At 41.0% G+C, this 19,807-nt stretch overlaps 1 protein-coding gene across 1 annotated transcript; it reads right to left on the bottom strand.

The window, feature by feature from the left end:
• Window positions 1-2,789: 2,789 nt before the first annotated feature.
• Window positions 2,790-13,740, bottom strand: LOC137352910 (nectin-1-like). The gene is made up of 4 exons (XM_068018757.1): window positions 13,076-13,740; window positions 6,149-6,490; window positions 4,423-4,716; window positions 2,790-3,030 (listed from the first exon to the last, which is right to left on the bottom strand). The coding sequence occupies exons 1-4, from the start codon at window positions 13,122-13,124 to the stop codon at window positions 2,990-2,992; spliced, it is 726 nt and encodes a 241-aa protein (XP_067874858.1). The 5' UTR covers window positions 13,125-13,740; the 3' UTR covers window positions 2,790-2,989.
• Between the last annotated feature and the right edge of the window lie 6,067 nt (window positions 13,741-19,807).

The following is a 19,807-nucleotide window of genomic DNA, read 5'->3' as shown; positions in this document are numbered from 1 at the left end:
CCTTTCCTATCAGAATCAATCAATTCATATTTTCCCTCAGCACAAAGCTTGAGCAACATAATAAATCATTTCTCATCCCTTATAATTAAAAAAAGTCACGTTCTAACCCGAGAAGGTGCATCTGTATGAAATGTTATGCTTAAACGGGGTATATTTTGGACGTCTGCACTTGTGTGTGAAGCATTGCCTGTATTAAACCACTGAGGAAATACTGTTTGGGCTCATGATAAGCCTGTAGCAGAAAATTCTGCTATTCCTTCCATTGAATTGAGGCTAAAGAAAATCTTTTTCTGTGAAATTGGAAGAATAGCATGCCTTAAAGTGATTTATCTATAATTGTTCGACCGATACAGTCAAAATATTTGCATTTCATATGGTTGTGCTTTGTGTCGATACTTGTGTCGAGGTTTACTTAACAACTGTTGATTTTTTGTGAAGGAATACCATTCATTCCCTGTCAAAGTCACCAAGGCTTCACAAACCTGCGGATATACAGTGTAAACATTCACCTCAGGCATGCTGCAAGCTAGGGGTATCGGATTGACCAGGCACTACACACCCTGCCTCATAATTAATTCCATTGAAACAAAGGGAACACTTGCATTTATGTAGCGCCTTTCATGATCACTGAACATCTCAAAGTGCTTTACAGTACTTTATTTTAATGTGTAGCCACTGTTATAAAGCTGGACAGGCGGCAGCCAGCGTGTACACAGCAAGAACATAAGAACATAAGAACTAGGAGCAGGCGTAGGGAATTCAGCCCCCCGAGCCTGCTCCGCCATTCAATATGATCATGGCTGATCTCACCTCGGCCTCAACTCCACTTTCCTGCCCGTTCTGCATAACCCTTCAACCCATTTCTGATTAAAAATCTGTCTATCTCCTCCTTAAATTTACCCAATGTCCCGGCATCTACCGCACTGTGGGTTAGTGAATTGCACAGATTCAAGACCCTCTGAGGGAACTAATTTCTCCTCAACTCTGCTTTAAAGCTGCTCTCCCTGGCCCTGATAATTAGGCCAGCTAGATCAGCATGATATAATCCATGTGATTCGATTGCCTTGTCTGAAGGGATGCAGGCAAATCCTTACAGTGTGCTTTAAAAATGGCCCAGTGACCGAGTACTCGCTAGGCCCAAGCAACTCTGTAATGTAAGATATGTGAGCAGAAAGATCTGCCTTCTACTCCCATTTGGCAAAATATAGGGCCTTCGGAAAAAGGCCTTCACATTGTTACATACTAAATTATTCAGGCTGACCAAGAGTTACAGCAACAAATGAAGCAACTGCATCCAGACCAATTGAAGTGTAAATATGGAGAAATAGTAGATGAAGGAAATGAAGGTAGCCTACCGTTCCAGTCTGAGACTCGTTCACCATTGGAATTTATATGGCACCTTTCGTGATCTCCAGACGTTCCAAGGTGAATGCATTAACCAAATGAACCAATTTTTTGACTAATCCTTCATCAAATGCCGTCACATGTGCTTTAATTCACAAGATGGAATGAATCTGGCGCTTTCACTGCAGTTCATTAACATGTATCTGCATTGCTGCCTTCTTTTATTATTATCTCCACTTCACCCTTTCCTGTCCCAACGGAATTGGTCGCTTCACAGGTCCAGTTTTCATTCATGAGACTGTTCACTTTCTTTATGTATATATTTGCATTTTCAGTCTGTTGTCCTTCTACTAATCTTGGAAACAGGGAATTGCATAGGAAGATAATATTAGTAAATCCACATTTTGGAAATGTCCCAGTGACTATCTAAAGGACGGTAGTTTTAATTTTGGCCTTTATGGAGTTAGCCATCCATTATAGGCTCCTGCGGATTGCACCTTCCACTGACTGCATTGGTAAGGATTATCAGGCGTGCTGTATAATGGGGGACCAGTTCTGTATTGATCGTTTCAAACAATCACCCCATACCACCCCACCTACTCCCCATCGCCACCCGCCCCCCACCACAAATAAGTGTTAAAATTATCCTGGCTGTTTGGTCCAAACTCTGTGTGCTACCTGTAAGGAAATGCTAGAACAGTTTTAACCTAATCATAGGGCAGCAAACTGGCGGGCTCAGATCCCACTCTATTTTACTCTCCATAGTTTTGAATAGTGATCACTCAGACAGGGTGTAAAACCTGTGTTCAACCCAAACACTTTCGTTTCCTGCCGAGCCAGATAAATTAAAATTACCCCCAATGTCTCGTTCAAAAAAAAGTGCATGCATGATTATCTTACACACACGAAATCTTCCTTCATTCATTCGTGCTATGTTGAGTAGCAGAGAAGATTCATTCATAACACAGTTTCCCTTGACTTGAAAGGCTCGCTTTGCTTAACATGTCCTTAATTGGCAACGGTCAAGGGAAATCTATCCCCAACATACAGCTGGTTATTTAGGTTTAGTTGTATTTTGTAGACCACACATTTCGCTGCGGTGAAAATGACTGTTCAGGTTTTTGCCATTTCATTTTTTCAGAAATCCAAACAGTGGGCCATAAAAATCTTAATTCAATTGACATTGCGATATCTTAATGCACCAGTGTATTTCGATATTAATTTAACAAATGACCTCTCTCTGATCTGTCAATCTATATATCCATCAGTATATTTGTTCACATGTCACAGTTTCTCAATGTGGGTTTCCTAAAGATCATTGGAATATGCATCCAGTGCCGGTCAGTGAAGATTCATCTCAATTTCGCAGTGTTTCCAGGACATATTCACAAACATTGCCCTTAACAACTGTGATATGTAAACAATAACAGTTTTGATAGCTCTTTTTTCAGTTAAACAATCATATCACAAAGGGGATGAAATTATACAATTATCTGAGCCATCCATTATCTGTACCCTTTTTGGAAATGTATACAATGAAATCCTTAATAAATCCAACACTTATTTAACCTTGCCAAGAGTAAATTGTTGCTGGTGGATTGGCATTCGCGTCGCTTTCGAGAGAAACATCGCTTGTATTTTCATTTCAATTCCCATCATACCCTTTTATAGTCACTTCCGGTGGATCTATGGAAGAAATGGTTGGGCTCATGTAGTCAGTGCATCCAACATATCAGATAATCCAGTTTAAATCAACTTAAATTTAAAGCAAATGAACACAATGGCAGTTATCAGATACCAACTATGGGCCACCCACATACTGAAAACATCGTTTATCTTTAACGTTGGATGGGCCTTACATGTATACATCAAAGAAAATAACAAAGAAATATGCGACAGTTCTATTTGTACCAAGGATTCTGCTGGATATTCTGTGAACTGAAGTCAGCAATGGGGTCATGTAACTTCTATGAGAATAATTAACAAACACTAAGCGAATGGAGAACCATTCACTAAAGTCCTGAGATATTTCTATAACTGTGTTAATGGCTTTAATATTTTTTAACTTCATATCAGTAGCCCTGGGTGGCTGTAATAGAGTGCCCATTGGGTAATTAAGCCATGGGAACCAGGAAAATGCCAGTTGATTCCTGGTTTGCATACACTGAGTCTTTTTTTTTAACGATCTCAGCACTATAGGAACATTACAATTGACATTAACTCTCCCAGATAATGGACAGTCACGTCTACCATCAGGTTGCTGTTCCTGATCACTATCCGGTCACCCTGCATGTGGAATGAGAACAGCATCCTGTTTTCCTGTTTTGCTGCCCCTTTCTTGCAAACACTCAGTGGAAGGCTGTTACCTTAAGGGAGCAGTAACACATTATTTGCATGACGTTAACACCTCTGTTCAAATAATAGGTGAAAGTAATACCGAGATAAGAGGTTTTCCAGAACTACGATTGTGCAGATTTCACCCTATCACTGTGAAGCCACACACACGCCTATTGAGGTGGTGCCTCAACAAAGACCATATGGTGACAAGACGTGCATCAGGCTGTCATACAAACTTGGGAAATTGTCAGCTTATTGTTACCCGCTGCGCAATTTGCCATATCCAGTGACTTCACTCGAAAGCAACATTGGACAGGACGCACAATGGGCGGCTCATGCGTCCATATTGCAAGATAACAATAGCTTGCATTTATATAGCAACTTTCACATGCCAAGCCGGGTTATCGTTCAAAGTGAAAATGACCCAGTGTTACCATACACAAGTCATTTAATCGTCACATTGTAAAAATAATGCAAGCTTCATTGAATCTGGACCCCTGAAGAATATATTGATTTCGGGCTTATTACATGTATTCAGTTGGAGTTTACAAATAGAGGGCTGGCAATGAAAAACAGTCTCAGTAAATCGCCGAGAACTAATGTAATCATAGATATCTAGAACATGTCAACTCACTCAATGAGCTAATTTCGATGCTTGTCCTGTTTGGCTACCTTGTTGTTCAACTATATTATGCTTAGAATTGGATCACATTATTATTTGTGTTTGTCTTCTGCACTTACAGAGGATTGATAATTGCACAGTGAGATTCTCTGTGGTGCTTAATGCTGAGAGGGATATAACACACGCCAGTTTACGACCATTGTCAGAGCTACTAGGTGCCATTTTGTATTGGCTGGGAACAGTGATTGTTCCATTGTCGTTTTCCATCTGGACTGATGTATAGTTGCCAGGCAGATTAGAAATCCATGTGATGTTGGCTGCTGCATTCCCATTACCTGAGGTACAAATAGCCACTGGCATCAACAAAGCACCAGTATTTGTGGGAATGGGTATCGCTCTGTTTGGGGGATTTGCTTGAGAGGAAGACAAATAATTTTTAAAAATCAGTCACTTTTTCAACTATGTTAACGACGTTTAATTAAACTAAAACATTAATCCATTGGTCCAACCGCATAATGGATAACATTATAGAAAGACAGCGAAGATGGAAGTAAGAAATAATGCGGAAAAGGAAGGAAAATGGGATGAAGGCAATAGGGAAGCAAGGAATGAGCAGGAATAATATGATGAAAGTGATTTGTTTTCAAATCAAAAACGTTTTTGCTTTTAGTAAGATGCACCTCGAACTTATGCACTGCAGATAGTGCAAGAAGTCAAATCTCTTCACAAGATGGGCGTGTCGATGGGCTTGAAGGGAAAGGACCAAACATCGGAGAAATCGGTTCGAAGCAGTTTGTAACGGTGATTAGAAATGTAGCTGCGAATTGAAAGCTGAGTTAGCTGAAGATTCTGCCACCTGAGATGGACTTTGTCGAGATATTCAGTAGTAATAAACGAAAGAGCAGCTATACTATACAACTGTGACTGAGAAATCCCATAATTGAAACTGGCTGTTTTGATAACCCGTTTAGAAAGAGCCATGAGGAGCTGCACCGTTAGTGTTGGCCTGAGCCACTTAGTAGGAGGTGTAACCTGGGCCTAGTGTTTGGCTGAAGAAGGAGCTTTGGGCCTTACTGGAGGTAAGAGATGACACTGTTGGCCAGGAAGGGAAATTCAATTTATTTGATCTGCAGGTTACACTCGGACACAGTGGAGTAAAACTGTGAAAAGATGTTGCCACCAAGGCGAGCGATTGAGGACAGATAGTGGATGGGGAATAAAGTGACCAAGTGTACCCAAGATCTATAATAGGTTGAACAATACAAGGAGGAATACCACATCTGTGTGATAGAGTATATGAGTAATTTGAGACACAGCATGGGATAAGTGTACCATGATCGGGATGAACAGCTGGTTTTGGACATATGGTTCCGCACATCGCTACAACACTGAGGGGTTTCCTCACCTTATGCTGGGTCTGATGTAGACCAATTGATAGAGATTGATTGCTATGATTAGTCAACAACGCAATAAACATTGTAACATTTTACACAATAGAGGACGAGCACACAATACCAATACAGGGGAACCTAATGATGATGGAGGGTTTATATGATACACCTTAGTTCCAATGAATATATGTTTATCTTGAAACTGCAAAGCAAATAATAATGGATAATCCAATTAATAACTATCCACTGTGTGTTTCAAATAAAAGTTAGGATGTGCCTACAATAAATAATTGAAAATATGCATCAATTGTTTTTGATGGCAAATGGCAATTTCAGAGGAAATGATTTCGTACGCGGGTGCACAATACCAAGATTCATCACAACTCCTTCTGAACTTAGATATTGCATTGCAGAGAAATCTTCACATGAGCTCTGCTCCATGGATAATGCATACCTAGAATCCTTAAATGAACTCTTTTAGCGATTATTCCCTGAGGGTATAATGTGAGATGGCATGAGTAATTTCCCTCATCCTGTATATCCAAAGCCTTTATTATGATTAATGCATCCTGCAGAGAATGATTTCTGAAAACTATGCGGCTGTAATAGTTTTCATTTGTGAACTTTATCCCAAACCGAGGGTTATATGCCATCAATGGCGTCTCCTCAGTAGATTTTTCCCAGGACAGTTGCACCAACTTTGTGTTGTTGTTTGGTATCTGACACGGAAGCAGCACCTCATTCCCAACAATAGCAGTGAGGGACTCATTAACTGCGACACTTCTACTGGCCGGAACTGCAAGAACAACAAGCGTCGTAGACATAAAAAACAAGAAATGCTGGAAATAATCAGCAGGTCTGGCAGCATCTGTGGAGAGAGAAACAGAGTTAACCTTTCAGGTCATGGACCCGTCTTCAGATGATTAGGCCACAAAAAGGAAGTTGAAATATTTCCAATCCAAATCAAAGGCACCTAGTATTAATAGCACATAAAGTCCTGAGCAGACATATGTAACTACCATGGAAGTGCAGATGCACTTTCGCGATTACCTGCCCATTGTGCACAAGGCACTGCCCTGGGTAAAAGCTGGCCACTGGCTTAAATAGCGCGGTACTGTATTGGGCGCCCATTATACTCTCTGCCCGATATTCTGCTCCATTGACGTCAACAGAACGGAATACCATTTGGCACACATATGAAATTGTCGATGCAACACCGTAGACTTAGCCCGAGGGACTGAGATGGCGTTGCACTCATGTATGCCAGCACCCTGGATAATTCTAGATTTGTAACCAATGGAAATCGATACACTTTGGTTGAATCAGGGGATAAAGGCGGATTGATGGAGATAAACTACAGATCAACTATGATCTAAATAAATGCCGGAAGAGGCGAGAAGGGATGAATTGCCTCCTCCTATTCCTGTGTTCCTCCGTTGCCAAAGAAAGAACCCACTTTTCGTTGGGTGAATTTGTTTTCAATTTTTTGTTTGTGAACTAAGTTCTACTGTTTCAAAATGCTTATCTGTCTTTGTAGGATAAACATTCTAATTTTACTTTACTCGAGTTTTTCTTAGCTGGCTCCGATGACTTTTTGTCATGGCCCTTTCGTATCTCTTAGATTTTAGGTTGCATTTTATTTCTATTAAGTTGTAACCAAAGTAACGCTCTATTTTTCATTAGCTTTGGTCTGTACCAAAGAACAAGCTGAAACAAACGGCTTACATAATTGCCAACAAGTGAAAGTCCAGCACAATGGACCAACTATAAATCAAACAACAAAATGATGCAAATAAAGAGGACTCTGGAGAGACGATGAGCAAATAGTTGAAAGGGGCACCAACACTAACAGTACTCGTTTTAATAAATATATGAAGAAACTAATGGGGGGAAACAGAACCATTAAAATCATTGACAGGATAAACTCTACTGGACAATACAGAAATTTCAGACTAGTTAAGTGCCTACTTTGTAACGTTTTTTCACAATAGAGGAAGAATACTCCATACTTCTTCAGGAGAACCTAAAATCTCAGTTCAGGGGACAAACGAAGAACTGGAATGGACTTGCTGGGCCAAATTTTCTCCTTCTGCATGGTAACAATTCTGTGATTCTGTGCTGTACATGACTGTGTGACTCTAACTTCGTGGGCTTAATATACCTTTAAAATGGAACAGGGGCAAATAAAGGGTCGTTAGGTTGGGAAACCTCGAGGGCTGATAGGACCAACCATTAGATATTAATTAAAAGAGGCGGGGAAATTGAAAATATGCTTGTAATCATTTTATGAAGTCCTTCAATTTTAGCCCGGCACCCCCTGGATAATTTCATGTGTAATTCCATTTTGAAGACAGCAAGAAGCAAGATGCCAGAAAACTCCGGATCTGTCAGGTTAATTTCAATTGTTGGGAAGTTACTGGAATTTATCATTAGGGACGGAGTGGATGAGCATCTGAACAAGTACAGGCTGATAATGAGAGTCGGTATGGATGGATGCCCATGCCTGACTAAGATTTTATTTTGAAACGGTCACTAACAAAAAGGTCAGGGGAATGTCTGTAAACGTTATCTCTATCTACTTCCAAAACAGATTAAATAAGGTTCTGCACAAGAGTGTTTGGGATATTTAGCAAGAATGAGAGCTCATGGAATTGGAGATAACCTTCGGGCGTGGGTTCATAATTGGTTGGGATATTCCAAACAGACAGTAGGGATAAAGGGGAAGTACTCTGATTGGGTGATATGACAAGAGGCGTTCCCGGGGATCCGGACTGGGGTCTCAGCTTTTTAGCATATACAACAAAGAGTTGAATAAAGGAATAGAGAAGAGGTGTCGCTCCCCGTTTGCAGGTGACAATAAGTTAGTTGGATCATCAGAACGTGTAGATTGAAGCAAAAAGATTCCAATGCGGTAAAGCCTGTTTAAGGAAGCTGCCAAAACCGAAACAGACGGAGTGCTTTGTGGGGAAGTGTGAGATAATCCACACTGCATTCAAGAAAAACAGAAATAGCGAGAGACTGGAAACCGTGGAGGAGCTGAGGGAATTGGGTCTCCAACTACATAAATCACTAGAAACAGATGCGAATGTTTAAAATGCAATCAAAAAGGCCAATGAAATGTTGCGCTTTTATCTGAAGAACGATGGAATGCCAAAGGGGCAAAAGATATGCTTTAGTCAGATTGCAGAATTCCATTCTATTCTGGACACCACACGTCACGAAGGAAACACTGGCCTTGGAGGGGTTGGGGGGAAGTGCAAGCATAGATTTATTGAAGTGCCACCGGTGCTTCAAGGGTTGAATTACGAGGGCATGATGCGTAAATCTGCCTTGTACTCCATTGAATGCAAAAGGCGAACCAGTGGTCCAACGGGGATGTTTCAGGACATATTGGAATTCGGTGGTCCAGATGCAGGCAAATCTATTTTCTGTGCTGTGGGAATCTGCAATATCAGGGCACTGTCTTAAAATTAGAACTTGGCCATTCAGGATTGAGATCCCGAATCGCCTGTTCAGCCAAAGTATGTTGTGTTAGTCCCTAACTTAAAAGGAAACCAGCAACTTCAGGGTTCAGGGGAGACAGAACTGGATAGAACCAGATAAATCAGACTCAGAGCTGTCCAAGCTCAGATAACAAGATTGCAGTGTGCAGGCGGAGTGAAGGTAGTGGAAGCTGAATCCAAGAGCTGGTCATATACGAGTGGCTGCAGCTGTTTCAGTTACTACAGGTAACTCTGTTGGATCCATGCCATCAAGACTGCCCTGAGCAGAGCTGAGGAGGTTCTGGAGTAGTGCGCTGTTTTTGGTGAAGATCATACCCGAGTAGTTTGAGTTGAAGGGGAACTGCTGTCGGATGAGATTCAGTGGCTGAATCTTGAAAGGCAGAAGCTGCAGATCTTCTTGAGGAAGCTCAGAGCTTTGAAGAACTTTGTGGCTGTAACTGGTGCATAAATGCAGAGTGGACTACCCACTAAATCCATGAGATCGACCTTTGTTGTGTCGAATAGTTAGGTGTAATTTGTAATTATATATATAAACTGTGATTTGTCTGTTAATTCCTCATTGATTTTTTTGATTTTGGTTTGTTTGTTAAAATAAATGTTATTGAATTGAATCTTGTCGCTTGTTTTTTTTTCTATTGATAACTCCGATAAATTCTGCTCTTTTGTGCTGTTAATCGCCACGGGATCATAACAATATGGATAGATAGATTGAGTGATTGATCGGGAAATGGCACACGTACAGACACATGAGATAGACTGAAAAACAACATTGTGAAGTGCGCTCCTTAAGCAAAGTAGATTAATTCGTGCTGAAAACATTTCTAGTGGTTTTCGTGGATTGAATAGCTGCCAATCACATTTCTGAGGTGATCCAACACTTTAGCTGCTAATCAAATACAACCCCCTCATTCGCAACATCTATCAGTCGCGAGTAAGAATTGACAGCATGGAATGATGTTGGGAATTGCCATCTATTTAAAGTAAATATTTTCTGATTGCATATTCACAGCGTGTTCCGAGGGACTGACTCCGGATTGCTCAAGATCAGAGATGCTCCTTAAACTGACATACAGGAAGAATGGAAGCAGGGACATTTGCATGCAGCACCTCAAATACAATAGGGTATTTGGAACATGGGACGATATTGGTTCAGAAGCCGAATGCAGACAGCGGTGGTGAACCGTAGCTTTTCAGTGTGGCGGGAATTGTACAAAGGGGTCGCCCAGGGGTTCATTAGAATCACTGCTCCTTTTGAAATATGTTAATGACCTGGACGTAGATGCAGAGGCATATTTTCAAAGTTTGCAGCTGACACAAAACTCGGACAAGGAATAAATAGTGATCAGGATAGCAGCAGACTTCAAGTTGAAATTGGCACATGGGTGAAATGGGCAGAAACATGGCTGGTACAATTTAGTGCAGAGAGGTGTTCGATGTTTAATTGTCAAAGGCAGAAGGAGGAGAGGAGATACAAACTATATGGTGCAATTTTGAATGACCCGGAGGTTCTCATAAACAGACCTTGTAAGGTGGCTCGAAAAGCTGAGAAGGCTGACTTAAAAGCATACGGGATCATTTGCTTTATGAGTGGAAATATACGGTGTACAAAAGCCAACAACGTGCACTGCAATTTCATAATTCACTGGTTCAGACTGGGCACCAAATTTTGGGAAGGATGCTGAGGAGATTTACGAGGGTAATACAAGGGTTAAGTAACTTCAGTTCATGTGGAAAGACCAGAGAAGCTGGGGTTGTTCGACTTCCAGCAGAGAAATTTAAGTGGAAACTGAATAGCATTTTATAAAACTGAAGGTTTTTATCAGAGTAGATCGGGAGAAGCTGTTTGCAGTGGAGGGGTGTTCGATAATGAAAGGAGACAGATTTAACCCATAATTGGCAAAAGAACCAGTAAGTGAGGTGTGGAGAATCCCTTTCATGCAGTGTCTTGTTAAGGTCCGTAATGCACTACCTGAAGGGTGGCGAAAGTAGCCTCAATCTGAACTAAATGGATATATCCTTGAAAAGGAAAACATTACTTGACCAGGGTGAAAGTGAATTGAAAACTTTGTCTAAGATCTAGTACAGGCACAATGCGCTGAATGGCCTACTAATGTGCTATATGATGCTAATATTTTATGATAGATAGAGATAGATAGATAGATAGATAGATAGATAGATAGATAGATAGATAGATAGATAGATAGATAGTTGAATGAACGGGCTGTGCTATTAAATAATGTATCTTAAGTAAGGAAGATTAATTCGGGCTGAAAACATTTCGGGTTGTTTCAAATTATGACCACGCTTCTCGACTTGGGATTGGGCACTTTAGCTGCCGGTCAATAACTCTGCCTCGTTACTGGCAACATCTATCAGTCACCGTGGACAGGACAGAATGATGCTGAGAACTGCCATCCATCGAAAGCATGTATATTCACATTATTTTGTAAGGGACCCGAATCTGAACTGCTCAGTATATGAGATGCCCCTTACATTGACAAAAATGAAATAAGGAACGCTTTTTTAGAGGTGGTGTGATTCCTAAAATAACTGATCAGTTGAAAAGCATTGTTTATTAGAGTGGAGGGTTGTATATAATGGTCTCAGTGAGGCACTGGCATGAGCACCACTGCTCGTTTTGGTATATATTAATTACCCGGACATGGGCACAAGAGCATTATTTCCAGGTTTGCAGTTAACACAGAGCTCGGATATGCAGTAGACAGTGAACAGGATGGTACCAGACTCAGGATGACACTGGTCAAATGGGCAGACATATGACAAACTAATTTAAATGCAGGGAAGCATGAGATGTTGAATTTGGAAGGAAGAATGAGGTGAGTCAATAATAATCAGAATGGTATAATTTTAAAGCATATACAGAAGGAGAGCTGGAGGTGTACACAGACAAGTCCTTTATGGTGACAGGTCAAGTTGATTAAGCTGTTAATAAGCATAGGGATGCCGAGCTTTATAAAGACAGACATCTCGTACAAAAACAAACACTTTATTCTGAAACTTTATAAATCACTGGTTAGGTCTCAGCTGCAGTATTGTTTCCAGGTTTGGGACCAGACTTTAGGATGACTATCACAAACCTGGAGCGGGTGTAGTGAAAATTTGCTAGTTAGCACCAGGGCCGGGCGGATTTCTATTATGTTGCGAGAGTGGAGAAACTATTATAGTTATCGTTCGAAAACAACGAAGTTTAAGGGGAGATTTAATACAGATGTTCAAGATTATGAAGGATTTGGTAAGTAAGGATAAATTGTTTCCAGTGGCATGAGGGTCAGTAACCAGAGGACACACATTTAAGATAATTGGCAATAGATCCAGCGGGGGAGATGATGGGAATGTTATTTACACAGTGAGTTGTTGTGATCTGGAATGTGCTGCTTGAAGGGGGATTGGAAGCAGATTTAACAGAAACTTGCAAAAGGGAATTGGATAAATTCTTGGAAAGTTGAACTTCTAAGGCGAAGCAGCAGGACCCTGGGACTAAGAGCCGATGGACTGAATGGCCTCCTTCTGTGCTGGATTATGTATGATTTTATCATTTGTAGCTGTTTGAAATGGTGAAATACCTGCCAATCACATTTCTCTGTTTGATGTCTGGACATTTTCGCTGCCAGTCAACATTTCTGCCTCGCTATTGGGGACATATTAAGTCAGAAATGATTCTTCACAGTACAGAAAGTTGCAAGGTACCGCCACTTATTTAATATATTTTACTACCATAATCCTGGCGGTTTGGGGGAACCGCGCCCGCTGGACTGTTGAACACAGGAGACGCCCCTTACATTTTCAAGCTTGAAGTAAGAAGTTAGAAATATCCTCTAAAATAAATGCATCACACAGAAAATCATGTGCAAACTTACCAGAGAGAAGAGCAATGCATGCAGAAGAAATCCATGCCACTAGAGTCATGTTAAAAATGAGAAAACCGGTATTCGATTCTCCAATGGAAGAGGTGCAAATGACACTTCAGAGAGAATAGTTCCTTGCAAAGTTAATTCAATTCTGCTCCATTTCTCGAATGTTACCAGCCCCGTTGCACATTTTAGAAAGGAAGCAAAGGAATATGTACCACAACACATTTTAAGCAATGCTTTTTTCCCCCTAACATCCCTGCGTTTTTATTTCTACTCAGAGTGCGGTTTCACACCAGAGCTGAGACACTGACATTTGCAGTAAGACTGCTGCACTCATCTAAACTGGTGGGCCATGCACAACAAAGGTCATCTCGCCGAAGAACATAGACATCTGCCCAAATACTGGTGGCTCCAGCGAGCAAACTATATGGCTGCAGGCCCCAGCAACGACAGCATGAGCCGATCCTTCAACACGCAATGCTAAAGGTGTTAAGATATTGGCTGCCGCCCTGCTTATTATAGTCAGTTTACAGGGCCGGGTCCATCTAAAAAGCGCCATTTCCAAACTCCACTGAAGATTGGGCCAACCACAATATGCAAACATCTCAACACAGCTGATACATTCCCCCAGGCATTGGATGCCCTTGAACTGTTTCTGGGAGTGAACAACTTGTATTTGAATAAAATGGCAGAATTATTTTCTGGTGTTTCATCTTGTAGCTGACCTATTGAACTTCCTCATTTCTGTCCGGTAAAGCTGTTATTTATCTTGAGTTGCTTGTGTCAGCAACGTCTTTCCTTGTTATTGCAACAGAACATCTGCTTCCTTTTTAACCACGAACTGTAACTAGACCAACAGTGGCTTTGAACTGTGATTCGACCCAGCAAGCAGAACATAAACCCCAGAATACCGAAAGCAAAGAGCTGGATTATTTCATCATTTAGTGCTTGGTGGGAAAGAAGCCATCTGCTCTCATATAATTTGTTCATTTTCTTTTTAGCTGGGCTCATCTTCATTGTTTGGCAGACAGTGAGTCATTTTATAGGGGTGGGCATTACAGCGAGTCTCACCCACAACTGTGATAAAACATTTCAACAATCGGGCATGCATGTTGTCTCATATAGATGCAAACACATTTTTAAATTGAGGAGCAATACATTAGGAAGAATCGTTGGATTTTCTCACGTTTTATTAAAAGGTTGGATCCGTTTGGGATTTTGTGAATAGCAGCTTATAAAATCTTAGTGATTAAACATTTTATGAACATTAATGTGATGGTGCTACCTCTGCTCCATTAGCTGCTTGTTCCTACTTTCGTTCTCACACTTTCAATCCTACAGTTGGCCGACACCTTTTCCTGTGTCTCAATCTCCCTGATAATATTACATGCTATTTGCATGGAAGTCATGGAACCGACCCTTTTCCGTGATTGGTGTATCTGTTACTTCATCTCTCCTGCCTTTCTCGCGCTCTCTATTTTTCTTTCCACATTTTGTAAATTGCCCAACTTCCATTCATCTCTTTTGATGATAATTACCCACTAGAAAGTTGAAATCCAATCTGCGGCCCTTTGCAGATGTGAAGTCCGTTCTGGTTCCAGCATTTCTGTGCATTTACGTGCATGTGGAATGAGAACAGGACCCTTTTTTGCTGTTATGCTGCTTCTTTCTTGCAAACACTCAGTGGAAGGCTGGTATCTTAAACGAACTTAACACATTCTGTCCAACAACTTAACGCCTCTGTTTATATAGTGAGAAAAGTAATATCGAGATAAGAGGTGTTCCTGAACTAGAAATGTGCAGATTTCACCCGAGCATTGTCAAGCCACGTACTCGCCGATTGAGGTGGTGGCTCAACAAAGAAGCTATGGAGACTTAACATGCTTTAGCAGTCGTGCAAACTTGGCAAATCGTCAACTTATTGCTACCCCGCAGTGAAATATGCCACATCCAGTGACTTCAATAGAAAGCAAAATTAGGCAGGACGGACCATGTGCGTCCATTTTGCAAGGCAACAACAGCTTACATTTATATAGCAACTTTCACATCCCAAGCAGGGTTACCGGTCAAAGTTAAAATGACCCAGAATTACTCTAAACAAGTCATTTAATCTTCACATTATTAAAAGCATTCAAGCGTGCAACCTGACCCTCGAAGAATATATTGATTTAGTGATTATTAAATTTATTCAGTTGGAGTTTGCACGCAGAGGGATGGCAATCAAACCCAGTCACATTAAACCGCCCAGAAACACTGTAATCATAGATATCTATGAAATGTCAACTCGCTCAGTGAGCTAATTGCAGTGCTTGACCTCTTTGGCTGCATTGTTGTTCAATTATATTACGCTTACAATTGGATCACATTATTATTTGTCTTTGTATGCTGCATTGACTGAGGATTGATAATTCTACCGTGAGATTGTGCTGTTTAATGTTGCGTGGGATAAAACACATGCTACCTTTAGACCATTATCGGAGCCAAGCGGTGCCATTTTGTGCTGGCTGGTAACAGTGATTGTTCCATTGTAGTTTTTCATTTGGACTGACGTATAGTTACCAGTCAGATTAGAAATCCACGTGATGTTGGCTGCTGGGTTCTCATTGACTGACGTACAAATAGTCACTGGCACCTCTGAAACACCAGATTCTGCAGGAACCGGTGTCGCTCTGTTTTAAGGAATTGTTTGGGGGGAGTAAAATCAAGAAATTAATTCAGTGTCTTTTACAACTATGTCAATGGCGTTTAATTAAGCAAAAACATGAATCTATTGGCCCAACCGCATAGTGGATAACATTACAGAAAGAGAGTGAGGATGGAAGTAAGAAATATTGGGGAAAAGGAAGGAAAATGGGATGGCGACAATGGGGGAAAAGGAGTGAGCAAGAATAATATAAAGAAAGTGACTTGTTTTCAATTCAGAAACGTGTTTTCTCTCAGTAAGAAACACTTAGCACTTAGGCACATTCGATTATGCAAGAATTCAAGGCTCTTCACAAGATGGGCGTGGCGATGGGTGTTCAGGGAAAGTAGCAAACAGTAAATAAGTTGTTTTGGAGAAGTTGCAAAGGTGATCAGAAATGTAGGAACGAATGGAAATCTGAGTTAGCTGAATATTGTGCCACCAGTGATGAATTTCGTGGAGATGGGCAGCAGTAAGAAACAGACTGAGAAATTCCATAATTGAAACTACCTGATTTGATCACCCATTCAGCAAGAGCCATGAGGAGCTGCACCGTTAGTGTTGGCCTGAGCCACTCAGGTGTAACCTGGGTCTCGTGTGAGGCTGAAGAAGGAGCTTTGGGTCTTGCTGGCGGTGCGAGTTGACACTTTGGGCCAGGATGGGAAAATCAATGTATATGACCTGCAGGTTACACTCAGACACAATGGAGTGAAACTGTGACAAGATGGTGCCACGAAGGCGAGCGATTGAGGACAGATAGGGAATAAAGTGACCGACTGTGCCGAAGAGCTATAATAGGTTGAATAATATCAGGAGGAATACTGTATCTGTGATCGAGTATATGAGTAATTTGAGGCACAGCACGAGATAAGTGTACCAGGATCAGGATAAACAGCTGGTTTGGAACAGAGTTCCCCACACTTTTACAGCACAGAGGAGTTTCCTCACCTCATGCCTGGGTCGGATGTAGGTTAATTGAGAGAGATCGTTTGCTCTGATTTAGTCAACAACTCTAAATACATTGAGCAAGTTTTACAATAGAGAAAGAGCATAGCAACTTATACAGGGGAACCTAATGATGACGGAGGGCAAAAATGATGCACCTTAGATCCTATGAATAATTGTTTATCCTGAAAACGCAAAGCAAATAATAATGAAATATTTGATTATTGACTATGTGTTGTGTGTTAAAAGTAGAAGTTAGAATGTGACAAGAATAAATAATTGAAAATATTCAACAATTGTTTTTGATGGCAAATGTCAAATGTAGGGGAAATATATTCGTACATGGGTACACAATACAAGATTCACCCGACTCCCTGTCCACATAGATATTACATTACCACAGAAAAATCCTCACATGAGCACTCCCCACGGATAATACATACCCAGAATCGTTAAACTTATTTTTTTAGTTTGACTACCCTGCGGAAATAATGCGAGATGGCATGAGTAATTTCCCTCATCCTGGATATCCAAAGCCTTTATTATGATTGATGTGTCCTGCAGAGAATAGTTTCTGAAAACTATCCGTCTGGAAAACCCTTCATTTGTGAAATTTATCCCGAATAGACGGTTGCATACCATCAACGACATCTCTTCAGTAGACTTTTCCCAGGCCAGTTGTACCAAATTTGTGTTGTTGTTTGGTAACTGATGCGGAAGCAGCACCTCATTCCCAACAGTCGCAGTGAGGGAGTCACGAACTGTGGCACCTTTACTGACCGGAACTGCATGAACAAAAATAGTTGTTGACGATGAGGACACATAAAGGAAGCTGAAATATTTCCAATCCAAATCAAAGGTGCATAGTTTTAATAAAAAACTAAAGTCCTAAACAGATGCACCTAAGTAGCATGGAAGTGCAGCTGCACTTTCCCGATAACCTGCCCACAGTGCACAAGGCTCCGCCCGGGGTAAAAGCTGGTCACTGGCATAAAATGCGCAGCACCGTATCGAGCGCCCGTTATGCTCTCCGCACGACATTCTGCTCGATATTCAACAGAACAGAATACCAACTGAAGCACATATGACCTGGTCGATGCAATAGCCCGATGGACAGAAATGGCTTTGTGTACAAGCATCTTGGATAATTCATCAAGTGTCGTAACCAATGGAGTTTGATAGATTTTGGTTGAGTCAGGGGATAAAGGGGCATAGATGGAGTTAAACTACAGAACACGATGATCTAATTGAATGGAGGAAGACTAGTGGGGCTGAATGGCCTCCTCCTATCCCTGTATTCCTTCCGTTGCCAAAGAAAGAATCCATTTTTCCTTGGGTGATTTTGATTTCAATGATTTTTTTTGGCTAATTGCTACTGTTTCAACATGCTAATCTGTCTGTTATAATAAACATTACAGTTTTACTTAAGTCCAGTATTTCTCATCTTACTCTGATGACTTTTTGTATCTGTTCCTTCGTATCTGTTAGGTTTTATGCTACATTTTTATTTTTATTATGTTGTCATTATGGTAACACTCTATTTCTCATTACCTTTGGTCTCTGCCAAAGAACAAGTTGAAACAAAAGGCTTACACAAATGCCAACAAGTGGAAATCCAGCAGACTGGACCAACTTTCAATCAAACAGAATGATGCAAATAAAGAGGGCTCTTGAGAGACTATGAGCAAATAGTTGAAAGGGGCACCAACAGTAACAATACTCGTTTTGATAATCATACGAACAGACTAGTGGGGGGAAACAGAACCATTAAATAAATTGACAGGATCAACTCGATTGCACAATATGCAAATGCCAGTCTTGTTAAATGCGTACATTGTATCCTTTTCATAATAGAGGAAGATCACACAAATCTTCTCCAGGGGAATCTAAAAATTAAGCTAAGGGGACGAACGGAGAACTGGAATGGACTTGATGGGCCAAATGGCGTCTTTCTTTGCTGTAAATGTCTCTAACTTAGCGGGCTTAATATACTTTTAAAATGGTAAAGGAGCAAATAACGGGTCGTCAGGTACAGAAGCCTCGAGGGCCCGATTGGTTTAACTATAAGATATTAATTAAAAGAGGTGGGGAAAATGAAAATATGTTTGTAATAATTTTATGGAGTTCTTCAGTTTCGCGAATTCTGCCCCATGCCCCCAAGACAATTTCACATGTAATTCTATTTTGAACACAGCAAGAAGCAAGGGCGGCACAGTGGCGCAGTGGTTAGCACCGCAGCCTCACAGCTCCAGGGACCCGGGTTCGATTCCGGGTACTGCCTGTGTGGAGTTTGCAAGTTCTCCCTGTGTCTGCGTGGGTTTTCTCCGGGTGCTCCGGTTTCCTCCCCCAAGCCAAAAGACTCGCAGGTTGATAGGTAAATTGGCCATTATAAATTGTCACTAGTATAGGTAGGTGGTAGAGAAATATAGGGACAGGTGGGGATGTGGTAGGAATATGGGATTAGTGTAGGATTAGTATAAATGGGTGGTTGATGTTCAGCACAGACTTGGTGGGCCGAAGGGCCTGTTTCAGTGCTGTATCTAAAATCTAAAAACTCCGGATCTGTCAGGTTAATTTCAGTTGTAGGGAAGCTACTGGAATTTATTATCAGGGAAAGAGTGGATGAGCATCTGAACAAGTACAGGCTGATAATGAGAGTCGGTATGGATTTTTGAAGTGCTGGCCATGTCTGACTATAAGATTTTATTTTGAAACGGTCACTACCAAAAAGGGTCAGGGGAATGTCTATGAATATTATCTGTAGGTACTACCAAAACACATTTGATAATGTTCTGCCCAAGAGACTATTAGATTATTAGCATGAATGAGAGGTCATGGAATTGGAGATAACCTTAGGACGTGGTTTCATAATTGGTTGGGATATGCTAAACAGACAGTAGGGAGATATGACAAATGGCATTCCCGGGTATCCGGATTGGGGTCTCACCTTTTCAGCATTTACAGCAATGACTTGAATGAAGGTACAGAGAAAGTTGTCTCTTCCTGTTTGCAATCGACACTAAGTTAAAAGGATCATTAGAACGTGTTGATTGAAGCAGAAAGTTCCAATGCGGTAAAGCCAGTTTACGGAAGCTGCTAAAACTGCGACA

The sequence above is a fragment of the Heterodontus francisci genome, chromosome 39, assembly GCF_036365525.1.
Source record: "Heterodontus francisci isolate sHetFra1 chromosome 39, sHetFra1.hap1, whole genome shotgun sequence".
Classification (NCBI taxonomy): Eukaryota; Metazoa; Chordata; class Chondrichthyes; order Heterodontiformes; family Heterodontidae; genus Heterodontus; species Heterodontus francisci.
This window is presented reverse-complemented; position numbering and strand designations above follow the sequence as displayed.